Below are 10,349 nucleotides of genomic sequence, written 5' to 3'. Positions count from 1 at the left end.
CCCCCCCCCCCTTCTAACTCGGCTCCTGGGCCACGTAGCGACACGCGGTAAGCGGCAATCGAAAGAACGTCCGAAATAAGGACGAAAACACTTCGGTCATTTTTTGGGTCAGGTCAAAGGTCAGGTCACCAGAGGTCACCAAAGGTCAAATGTGCACTATTTCAACATTTTGGAAACTGCCAACGGCTATCTCGGGAACCGATAGAGCTACAGCGCCGCGGAAAAGCGCATTCGATAGCCCTTTTACAGACCTTTCTGAGTAATGTTCTCAGATTTGACCTCAGGTCAACGGTTTAGCCTCCAGGGGGCAAAAACTCCAAAAATAGCCGTTTTTACGAAAAACGTTTTTTTGGCAATAACTTTTGACTCAAAAGAGTCAAAGTCAAAGTTTCTCCCATTGACGAAAAACGTTTTTTTGGCAATAACTTTTGACTCAAAAGAGTCATGACATTACTTTTGCCACCATCGTGTTCCTCTCGTCGAGACGCGTCGAATGAACTATAATTTGACCTTGAAAGGTCAACTTGAAAATTTGACCTCAGGTCAAGGTCATGACCTGACCGGAAAAGGTCATGTTGCATATCAGTCGATCAGCAACGTCGAGCCGAACACATCTAAGGCGTTTTCAGCGCTCTAGCACGTCTCTATCAGAAGTTATTAGCGAAAAACTGTTAGATTCTGTTCGTGACCTGAGATGACCTCGGGGACATAACGAGGGGTCACAGTTGCCATTTTCCGGTTCAGTGAGTCCATTTTACCTACATCTCGATGTTTGAGAGTGTCTAGAATAACGTTCGTGCAAAACAGACGCTTTTCAATTTTCTCCCATTGACTTATAATGGAGAGGTCGCAAAATTGACCTGACCTTAGGTCACCGATATCAAAATTCCGAGATATACATTTTATAGATAATGTTGCTCTTATCAATCGCTGAAAGTTTCAAGGCAATCGATCAATCGGTATAGCTATGACGAGCATTCTTATTTTTTCTGAGGTGAGGTCACTTGGCGTGACCTGGTGACTTGACCTAAGGTGACCTGGGTCTGAAATTTTCACAACATGTGCGGAAAAGATGCACAAACAGGTGTGCCAAAAACGGCGGCGCTCCGCGCCGCCGTTTTTGAGATATCTGCGAAAAACCGCAGGGGGTGTTCAAACACCCCCCGGCCCGGCGCGGGTTAAGAAAGGGTTAGCGATAGCATAATAGTATACCAAAAGCCCGCAGACGCTCGACCAGAATTAATCTGCCAACATTTTATTAAGCGATCACTGCAGTATAACCACTCACCTACCCTGAAACCCTCATTCGGTGCAGAACATACCTAAACAGCGCAATAAAAGTAACGAACGTCACCTAGCACAGCACAATATTTCTGGTCTAAACCTGTGCGCCAGTGCGAGCTTTCAGGCAATGACAGACACGTCGCAACGGCCGCTGTGTCCCCGGGACACCTCCTCGCTACCATCGGGGGCTGGCGCCGGCTTCCCCTTGTCAAACAGCGTCTCAATGGCGGCCAGCGAGAGGCCCTTGGTCTCTGGGACTGCCAGCAGTGTGAACGCGCAGGCCAGAGCCATGATGATCCCGTGCGTGAGGAACAGACCGCCGGCGCCCAGCGCCGCCAGTGTCCGCGGGAACGCCTGTCCTGCCAGCATGTTGAACGCGTTGTAGCTGAACATGACTATCGCCCCGTCCACTTGCCGCATACGCAGCGGGAACATCTCGCCAGCGAGGCAGAACGGCAGACAGGCGAGCGCCGACGAGTAGACGAAGCCGGCGCTCAGCATCAGCGCGATGGGCAGCGCGGTGAGGTGGTGCAGCGCCGGCAGCTGGTAGTAGGCCACCAGACCCATGTAGCAGACGGAGACGCCGCCGCAGCTGAACACCAGCAGCACGCGGCGGCCCAGACGGTCCACCAGGGAAGACGTCAGCAGGACAGCCAGCACGCGGATCGCGCAGAACAGAATCGAGCAGACCGCCGCGTCCAGCTGGAAGCCAGCCATGCGGAAGAACTCGAGCGAGTATGAGAGAATTGCCATGTAGCCGGAGAAAGTGTTGAAGAGCACGAGCATTAGCACAATGGCTAGTGGGAGCAGATTTTTGCGCTGGATTAGAAGCCCCAAAGTCTGCCTCCAGCCATCAGAAGTCTCCGCGTCCAGTGTGGTGGTGTCAGAGAGCTCCAGGTTCAGGTCGAGGACTGCCGCCGAGCGTTTGGCGTCGGCGAGTCGGCCACAGCTGAGGAGCCACACGGGGTCGTCCGGCAGTAGTAGCAGCATGGTGGCGGCAGGAAGCACAGAGGCGGCGGCGCAGACGGCTGCCAGCCAGCGCCAGCCGAGCACCTCGCCCAGCGCGATGACGCCGATAATGATCATTAGGCAGATGACGTCGGCCAGAACGGTCAGCGCGCCGCGATACCGCGGCGAGGACGTGCCGCTGATGTAGAGAATGTACACGCCGACAGAGATGCCGCTGGTCAGACCGATCACCAGCCTCCCGGCGAGCAGCACCGGAGCGCTGTTGGCCAGCGCGACCAGCACCTGGCTGAGACCCAGCGGTAGCAGCGAGTGCAGCATCGCCAGCCGCGGCCCGAAGCGCGCCGCCACCCGGCCGCCCAGCAGACAGCCGAACGCCGTGCCCAGGAACAGCGCCGAGTTGAGCCAGGCGCGCTGACCGTCCGTGAACCGGAGATCCCTGCCGGCCCCCTCGGCGGTGTCCCGCAGCTGCCAGGTGGCCACCACGCCCCAGCCCATGGCGAACGCGTTGGAGCCGCAAGCGAGGCTGGCCGCCACGGCCGCCGCCAGCTGCACAGACAGGCGCCCGCCGTCGCTGCGCTGCCCAGACTCGGGAGACGCTTCCTCCGGCCGACCCATGGTCTTCAAGGCTTCGGTCGGCGCGAGAAATGCTGCTGCTCTTGCGGGACGGCGCGCCGCTCTGGTGACTGCAGGCACGGCTCGTGGTCGGCCCTTCCAGTCTGGCGGGTGGTGTTGGACTCGCAACATAAGACGATGCTTGCTGGGTTATATCGCTATGGGGTCGCGGCTGCGAATATCTTTCGGGACATGACGCGGCTAGAGGGCATTCGTTAAGGTTTCAAAGCAAGTCTCATTGTGAAGGAGCGTGCCAGAGGTTCTGAGTTTGCTGTGTAGTAACTGGTAGGAGCCGGTTACAGGCTGGCTATGGCCGGTCAGGCCCGGTGCGGTCATGTCTGACCCTGTGCGACCCTGCTTTGTCCGTTTCTGTTACTAACCAGTGTGATTGCTGGTGCTCCGTGCCTCACCGGCGGTGGTCGGAAGGCTTAGGGGCCGGCACACGCCAGTGACATTATAATGTCGGCTCTGATGTGGTCGTCCGCACGTCTGTAATTGCGAGATGCGGTGCGATTATGACTGAGCAGAAAAAGATGACAGCTCACAGCAACATAGCAAGACGGGATATTTACAGGGTGATTCATAGCCATGTGACCTATTTAGTTGATCTCTCTTGAGAAAAGGATTGCATATTTTCGTGTGAAATTTCACGCGCTAGTAGAAAATTTTATGAAGTTTTGTTCTATCTTGGTCTGGTCTGTGTGTATCGCTCAAGATGTACACAGCGCAGCAAAAAGTAAAAATGTGTAATTTGTATAGGTTAACGCAGTCCATCAAGCAAACACAAAGATGTTTCTGCACGTCTGAGGGCTTGCAGCCAAGGGAAACTCCAAAGAAGCTAACAAAGTCATAGAATCGTTAATCAATTCAAAGCAGAGGGCACGGTTCAATGTTAAACAAGGCACAAAAAAAAATGGTAAGCGAACCCCGGAAAGTTGATTTCAAAGAGCGCTGAGGTCAGGTGGGCGCCACGCTCGCCGGAGCTCAGCGTCGTGGAATTCTTCCTCTGGGGCTATGCAAAGTCCGAGGTCTATGAAGAGCGTCCCCAAGATATTCTGGGGCTGAAGGATGCCATTGGAAGCTGCTTTGGTTCTATTTCCTTAGAAATGTTGTGCGTCCGCGCCATCGCCAACTTTAGGCTCTGGCGCTGGAGTGCATCCGTCGCCGAGGTGGCCATTTTGAACATCTTGTTTAAAAGAAGCTTGTGAGAGTCGAACGAAAAGTATTTGTGACTGATGCTATACATGGATCAAAACTTCAGATTTGGCTGTTTAATATGGTACTTGGCAATGGCATGTAACACGAATGCATTTCCTGTAGTTTTGATTTATTTTCGGTCACACGGCTATGAATCACCCTGTATTTTGCATGTTGCGGAGTTTCGGTTCTGCTCGCGTTTTTCAGTCGCGTGTTTTGAAATTATGAAGAATAAGCACTAAGTAGCATGCATATGAATATTGAATAATGCATATTTAAAGTGACCATCCCACCTTAACCCTCGCCCGCACATGGGGGGATGCCCCCCCCCCCCCGGGAGTAGTTTTTCTGCTCTGCACTAAACATTTTTAAAGCGGCCCAGGCGCGTAACCACCACTGCATTTCGTAACCACCACTGCACTGGGGACCGGTCCCCGCTCCCCAGTAACTTTTGGGTTACTGGGGACCGTCCCCAGTGAAAATCGACGACCTCCCCAATTTGCTTAAAGGGACCCTCCCACCTTCAAAAAAGCTAATGAATTGGCATGAAAGTGATGTCGCTCGGTTCAGAAAGAGCAAAAACGAATATCTACCAAATTTCATCGAAAAATATTCACCGGTTTTCAAGATATTAGACTTTTACTTTTGTTTACTTTTTGGGATCTCCGCTGTTCCCATAGCGACTTTATTTGAAAGTGCGGCATTTGTTGCGCGCAAAGCAGCATATACCACCGCGTGCTACAAAACGTTTTAGTCAAACATTTAAAAATCGTTAGATATCTGCGCTGACGTCACACATTCAGAGGGGTATTCCTATGCATTAGCCCCTCTGAATCAAAATGCTGCAATTTTGAAATTCAATATTTCCGATTTAAGGCATTTCTCGATGTTGTGAGTGCCGAAACCGGTAATTGTGAGCCATGGACCCCATTTTGGCTATCTCAACTCAAATCTAATGTTAAGGTGGGAGGGTCCCTTTAAATAGCCAAATATTGTCTCTAAATCGACGTGAAGAGTAATATGTAGTTAACGGAGAAAAAACTATAGATGTTATGTTAACCCTCGCCGGCCGAGGGGGGGGGGCGGGTGCCGCCCCCCCCCCCCATAGGGTTTTTTCGCGATAGCTCCGAACACACTGGCGATAGAGAGCTGAAACTTGGCATACCTGACCTTTGATCCAAGCCGCATCTTTTGACACCAACCGCATTTTTGGGTCAGGTCAGGTCACTGACCTATGACGTCATAAGTGAACCTCTGCACGGTCTTCAGATGTCGCAACTTCGCAACGCCCTCACTGCCAGAGGAGATGTCACAGGGAAATGAAACTTGCAGGATCTAGTATCCATTATGAGTCCCACAACTTGTATATCTCGGATTTTTCCTAAAGGTCATATGAGGTCAGGTCATTTTCGTGACCTCACCATTATAAGTCAATGGGGAAAAATGAAAACTGCTATTCTGGCGCCGGGAACGATCTCCAACTATCTCAAGCACACAGAATCGTGATTTTATGCACTCCTTGCAAGGTTAGATGCGTCACTTTTGCAATGTTGACCTTGCGTGACGTCATTTATGACGTCATCAAGGTCATATTAGTTTTTCGTCAATAACTCTTGATCAAATTGAGCTAGCGAGTCGGGAAAGCCACCAATGGACTCAGGAAGACCTGCCGAATCGAATGATATGCGACATGACCCCTTTCGACCAACTTCGTGACCTGGGGGTGCTGACCTGACCTTGACCTGAGGTCAACACCCCAAGTTGACCTGACCCGGACAAAAAGTATATCATTCGACGCGCCTGAGCGAGACGAACACGATGCTGCCAAAATCGGCGCTCTGCGGCCGTTTTTTGCGAAGTTATTCACCAAAAACTGAACCGTACCTTGGGGCACTTGACCTGACCTCAGAGGTCACCGGTTGACCTAGGACCTTAAAATCGGGTACCAATCTCTGCGTCTCGTAACGGCGCACACGCTCGTTTTTTCCGCGACGCGCTAGCTCCACCAGGGGCGAAACGGCGAGGGGGGGTCGTACCCGCCCCCCCCCCCCCTCGGCCGGCGCGTATGTAGAAAACCAATAGGTCCGGCGAGGGTTAAGGCAGCGCCCGGGTGGGCCTCTCAGCCACTTTGCCTTGGTGGTGGTGGTGCAGGGCTTTTTGGCTACACCAGATTATCTCGGAAAGTAAGCAAACTAGAAAGACGCGATAAAAAGCAACAGATAGCTCGTTAGAGTATCTTTCAGACCTGTCATTTTCGATCAGGTCGTCGCTGAGGTCACTGGAGGTCACCAAAGGTAAAATTTTCACGAATCTTTTCACAAATCAGCGCATAAGTCAGGAACCAATAGAGCTGCAGTGCTGCGGGAAAGCGCATTCGATAGCTCTTTCAAAGACCTTTCTGAGCAATGTTCTCGGTTGACCTAAGGTGAACGATTTAGCTTCCAGTCCAGGTTGGCGTTTTTGCGGAAAAGGTTTTTGTATCATAACTTTTGACTCAAAACTTGTATGACGCTGATTTTAACGGCATTGCCTTTGTCTCGTCGAGATGCGTCGAATGGTCTACAAATTGACCTGAAAAGGTCAACTTGAAAATTTGACCCCGGTCAAGGTACCTAACGGAAAAGGTCATTTTGCATGTCATTCGATTGGTATTTTTGAGCTGAACACATCCATGGTCTTTTCAGCGCTCTAGCATGTTTCTACCTAAAGTTAAAAAATACTGTTGGAAGATGTTTCATGACCTGAGATGACCTCAGGGGCGTTGAAGTGGTCGCAGAAGCAATTTCCCGGTTCCGTGTGCCATTTTTACCTATGTCACGGTGTTTGAATGTGTTTTCGGTCATAGGCGGCGGAACGGGGAGGGCACCGGGGCAGGCCGTGCCCCCCCCCCCCTGTGATGTTGGCATTTTAACATAAGCCCTTTGGGCGTTGCATGGAAAGAATGGGACCAAAAATCGGCATTCCCCCCTCCCCCTTAATTGAAGGTGTTCCGCCGCTATTGTTTTCAGCCAAAAGAAGAGCATTTTAATTTTCTCCCAATTGCTTAAAGTGGAGAGGCTGCAAAATTGACATGACATTAGGTCACCGAGGCGAAAACTTTGAGATATACGAATTGTTCCTATATTGATTTCCTCATGCAAAAGCTCGAGTTTCAAATTTCGGGGATGTAAACTGTAGGAATGAGTGACAATTTTTTTAGAGGCATGGTTGCTTTACTTGACCTGGTGATCTGACCTTAGGTGACCTGGGGTCAAAAGTTCCACACACGAATACGATGCAAAATTGAGGTATCATAAGCTATACCAAGTTTCGTGGCGTGCGCGCCGCGGTTTTCCTTAAACGCGCAAAAAAAAAAAAACTGGCAGGCGTGGCCAAAAACGCCTACCCCCAGTTTAGGGTGGTAGGGTAACTGTGGGGAAAACGCACCCCTGGGTTAAACGCCTCCCCTTAAAAAATCGTATTTCTTATCGACGGATAGGTGTTTTATCCTGTCTTTCAGAACAGTCAGCTGCTTGTTTACGTAGGTCTCTAATTTCCGGTTCTGCGTCTTGAGGAGCAGCGTGGGTAGGTGCTGATGTTGGTTTTGGGTGTTGTTTTTGTTGTTTTTACAGAAGATTCCTAATATTTTGATGCCCTCTTTATATCACAAAACTTGCTATTGTCCACCTCACTCAAAACTGCGTTTTATTGTCATTCTGTTGAATTTATAATGCTGCGGCGTTAGTGGCGCGTTTTTTTTTTTGTTTTTTTGTTAATTACGAGCGAGCGAGCGCAGCGAGCGAAGTGAGTCTTTTCAATATAACGGAAAAATCTCAGTATGAGCGGCCCGGCCCGGCCCGGCCCGGCCCGGCCCGGCCCGGCCCGGCCCGGCCTGTAACGCTTTTGAGAGGCTTATATCTCAGCAACCGCTGGACCGATTGGCCTGCGGTCTTTTTTGTTGGGTAGCCCCATCCCTTCTACCCCGTAATTGACTACTTTTGATACATCTCAGTGACCGTCGTGGCACGTGCCACGTGAAAAGTCAAGGGTGTTCAAGCTGTTTTGCAAAAGTGGTGATTTTGAGAGGTTCATATCTCAGCAGCCGCTTGGGCGATTGACTTGCGGTAAATTTTATAGGGTAGCAGCATCCCTTCTACCCAAAATAGGATACTCTCGATGCATGTGGGTCACCCCCAGTGCACGTGCAAAATACAACAATAAGAGGTGTCAAATTTGTTCCCATTTCAGTAACTCGGTAATTACTGGGGCGATTTCGCTGAAACTTGGCATACAGGTAGGCACCCACCAGGTAATGCATTCCCATGTGTTGCGGTTAGGGTGCTACTGCACGTGCGCACGTGCAGGGGGCGTTTCCAGATCTCGAGAACGGCTGGGCCGATTGCGCTCAAATTTGGTACACGGTTGGGGACCAGTTAGTAGGGTGCCGTGCAAAAGTCATTTTGGACCCCGTTTGCACGTGCGCACGTGCAGAATGCCACTTCCAGATCTCAGGAACGGCTGGGCCGATTGCGTTCAAATTTGGCACACCGCTAGCGACCGGTTAGAAGGGTGCAAGCCCGTTGGAAGCACCCTCTCGCCCTTCCGCACGTGCAGGGCTCACTATCTCGCTCGCTCGTTCTTCGCCCAAAAGGCGTTTTACTGGTATTTTGTTGACCGGAAATGGAGTGGATGGGGAAAGACGCCTACTCGATGCATGGGGCAAGACGCCCCCAGTTTTCTGAAAGGGGGGCGTTTTGCACGGTGGTGAGAGTGCAGGGTAGCGCCCTGTAGGTCGGGGCCGAAAAGGCCTCTCCCTGTCCTTTTTTGCTGATATATCCTAAACGACTGCAGATATCGTCACCAAACTTTCAGGACTCCTCCGGGCATCCATTTTACACATTGCAACAAAATTTTATTCCAAAGGCTATGATAGGTTGACCACAAATGACGTCAGAATGACGTCAACTTCTGCCATGTTCATCATGTTCTGTTGATGGATGGGGTGGGGGCGCTTTGCACACACTGGCGGTCGCAGGGGGGGGGGGGGCCACGGGGGCCATGGCCCCCCCCCCTTTGGTGCTGAAAGGTGGGGCCATACTATCTTTTGGCCCCACCTTTCAGATCGAACAAAAGTCCTAGAAAAGCTTTTCGTATGTTTCATTTTCTTTCTTGCGCCATCAAAGGACGTAAATTTCACTCATGATGAGTGGGCTCAGTTTCGCATTCTGTCAATTTGGCGGTCAGCGTCGCTGACACCAGTTCACGAGTATGGCCGGATCTTATATGGAATATCAGCGCGAGTTTACTTGAGGCTCTCGTAGGCCCAGCATTCAGCAATGGCTGACATGAGACCCTCTTCGGCAGTGGCGGGTGGGCCCTGCTAAAGGAGATTGGCTCCAAGACACTAAAGTAAGACCTCATGGGTTGGTGCTGTGCACCTCAGAAGCCCGGTGGTGACGCCGTATGCCGGCTTGGTTTCTTAATGATTAGCGTGGGACCTCCGGGGCCTGCGTAGAGTTTGCATGAGCTATGTAATCTCAGAGGCATGTGTGTAATGTGTACCTACACCGTGGCGGTCGCGGGGGGCCGGGGGGGGGGGCATCAGGGTCATGCCCCCAAAGGTCAATAAAGGGGGCCATCATATCATTTGCCCCCCCCCCCTCAAACAACCAATGGGCCCCCATATAGGTGTATGGGGCCCTGGCAATTATTCGATCGTCACGAGGCTAAAAAACCCACGCCCAGCTATTAATATAGCTCCCACACCGGTCTTTGAACGTCCTATTCTGACCTCTGAGGGAACTTCAGTGGCGGTCAAGCGCCCACGTTGACCGCTAAGAGCCTACATCAACCTCTGAGGCCCCACATCTGGCCTATGAGGGCCCCTAACCGGCCTCAGGGGTCCCAACCGGCGTCTGAGGGTCTCACACCGGTCTCTGGTGGCATTGTTTCTGTCTCTGGTGTCCCAAGACGAACCTTTAGGTGCCAATAAGGGCCCCGCACTGGCTGCTGAAGACCCGATGCCGGCCTCTAAGGGTCTGCATTGGCCTCTGAGGAGGGCCCATCTTGGCCTTTGAGGGCCCTCTGCTGGCCTCTGGGGTCCAACGACGGCTCATGCCGGTCTTTTAGGGCCCCACGCTGACCTCTGAGGGCCCATGCTGGCCTGTAATGAGTAAGGACCCACATTAGCCTCTGAGAGCCCAACTCGGTCTCTGATGGTCTCAAACTACTGGCCTTTGTAGTTTGCAGGCCCTGTACTGGTCTCTGAGGGCCCTAAACTAGTCTCTACATGAAAACATACATGGGTG

At 51.8% G+C, this 10,349-nt stretch overlaps 1 protein-coding gene across 1 annotated transcript; it reads right to left on the bottom strand.

The window, feature by feature from the left end:
• Positions 1–1,232: 1,232 nt before the first annotated feature.
• LOC122382757 (facilitated trehalose transporter Tret1-2 homolog) lies at positions 1,233–3,396 on the bottom strand. The gene has a single exon (XM_043368515.1). The coding sequence runs from the start codon at positions 2,995–2,997 to the stop codon at positions 1,405–1,407; it is 1,593 nt and encodes a 530-aa protein (XP_043224450.1). The 5' UTR covers positions 2,998–3,396; the 3' UTR covers positions 1,233–1,404.
• Positions 3,397–10,349: the final 6,953 nt, after the last annotated feature.

Source organism: Amphibalanus amphitrite, unplaced genomic scaffold (genome assembly GCF_019059575.1).
Source record: "Amphibalanus amphitrite isolate SeventyFive unplaced genomic scaffold, NRLGWU_Aamphi_draft 000146F_arrow, whole genome shotgun sequence".
In the NCBI taxonomy this organism is placed as follows: Eukaryota; Metazoa; Arthropoda; class Thecostraca; order Balanomorpha; family Balanidae; genus Amphibalanus; species Amphibalanus amphitrite.
Note: the sequence above shows the minus strand (reverse complement) of the source record. Positions and strands in the feature narration are given on the sequence as shown.

Coding starts and splice junctions, on each gene's coding strand:
- LOC122382757 (XM_043368515.1), bottom strand. CDS start 2,997: ATGTTGCGAGTCCAACACCACCCGCCAGACTGGAAGGGCCGACCACGA.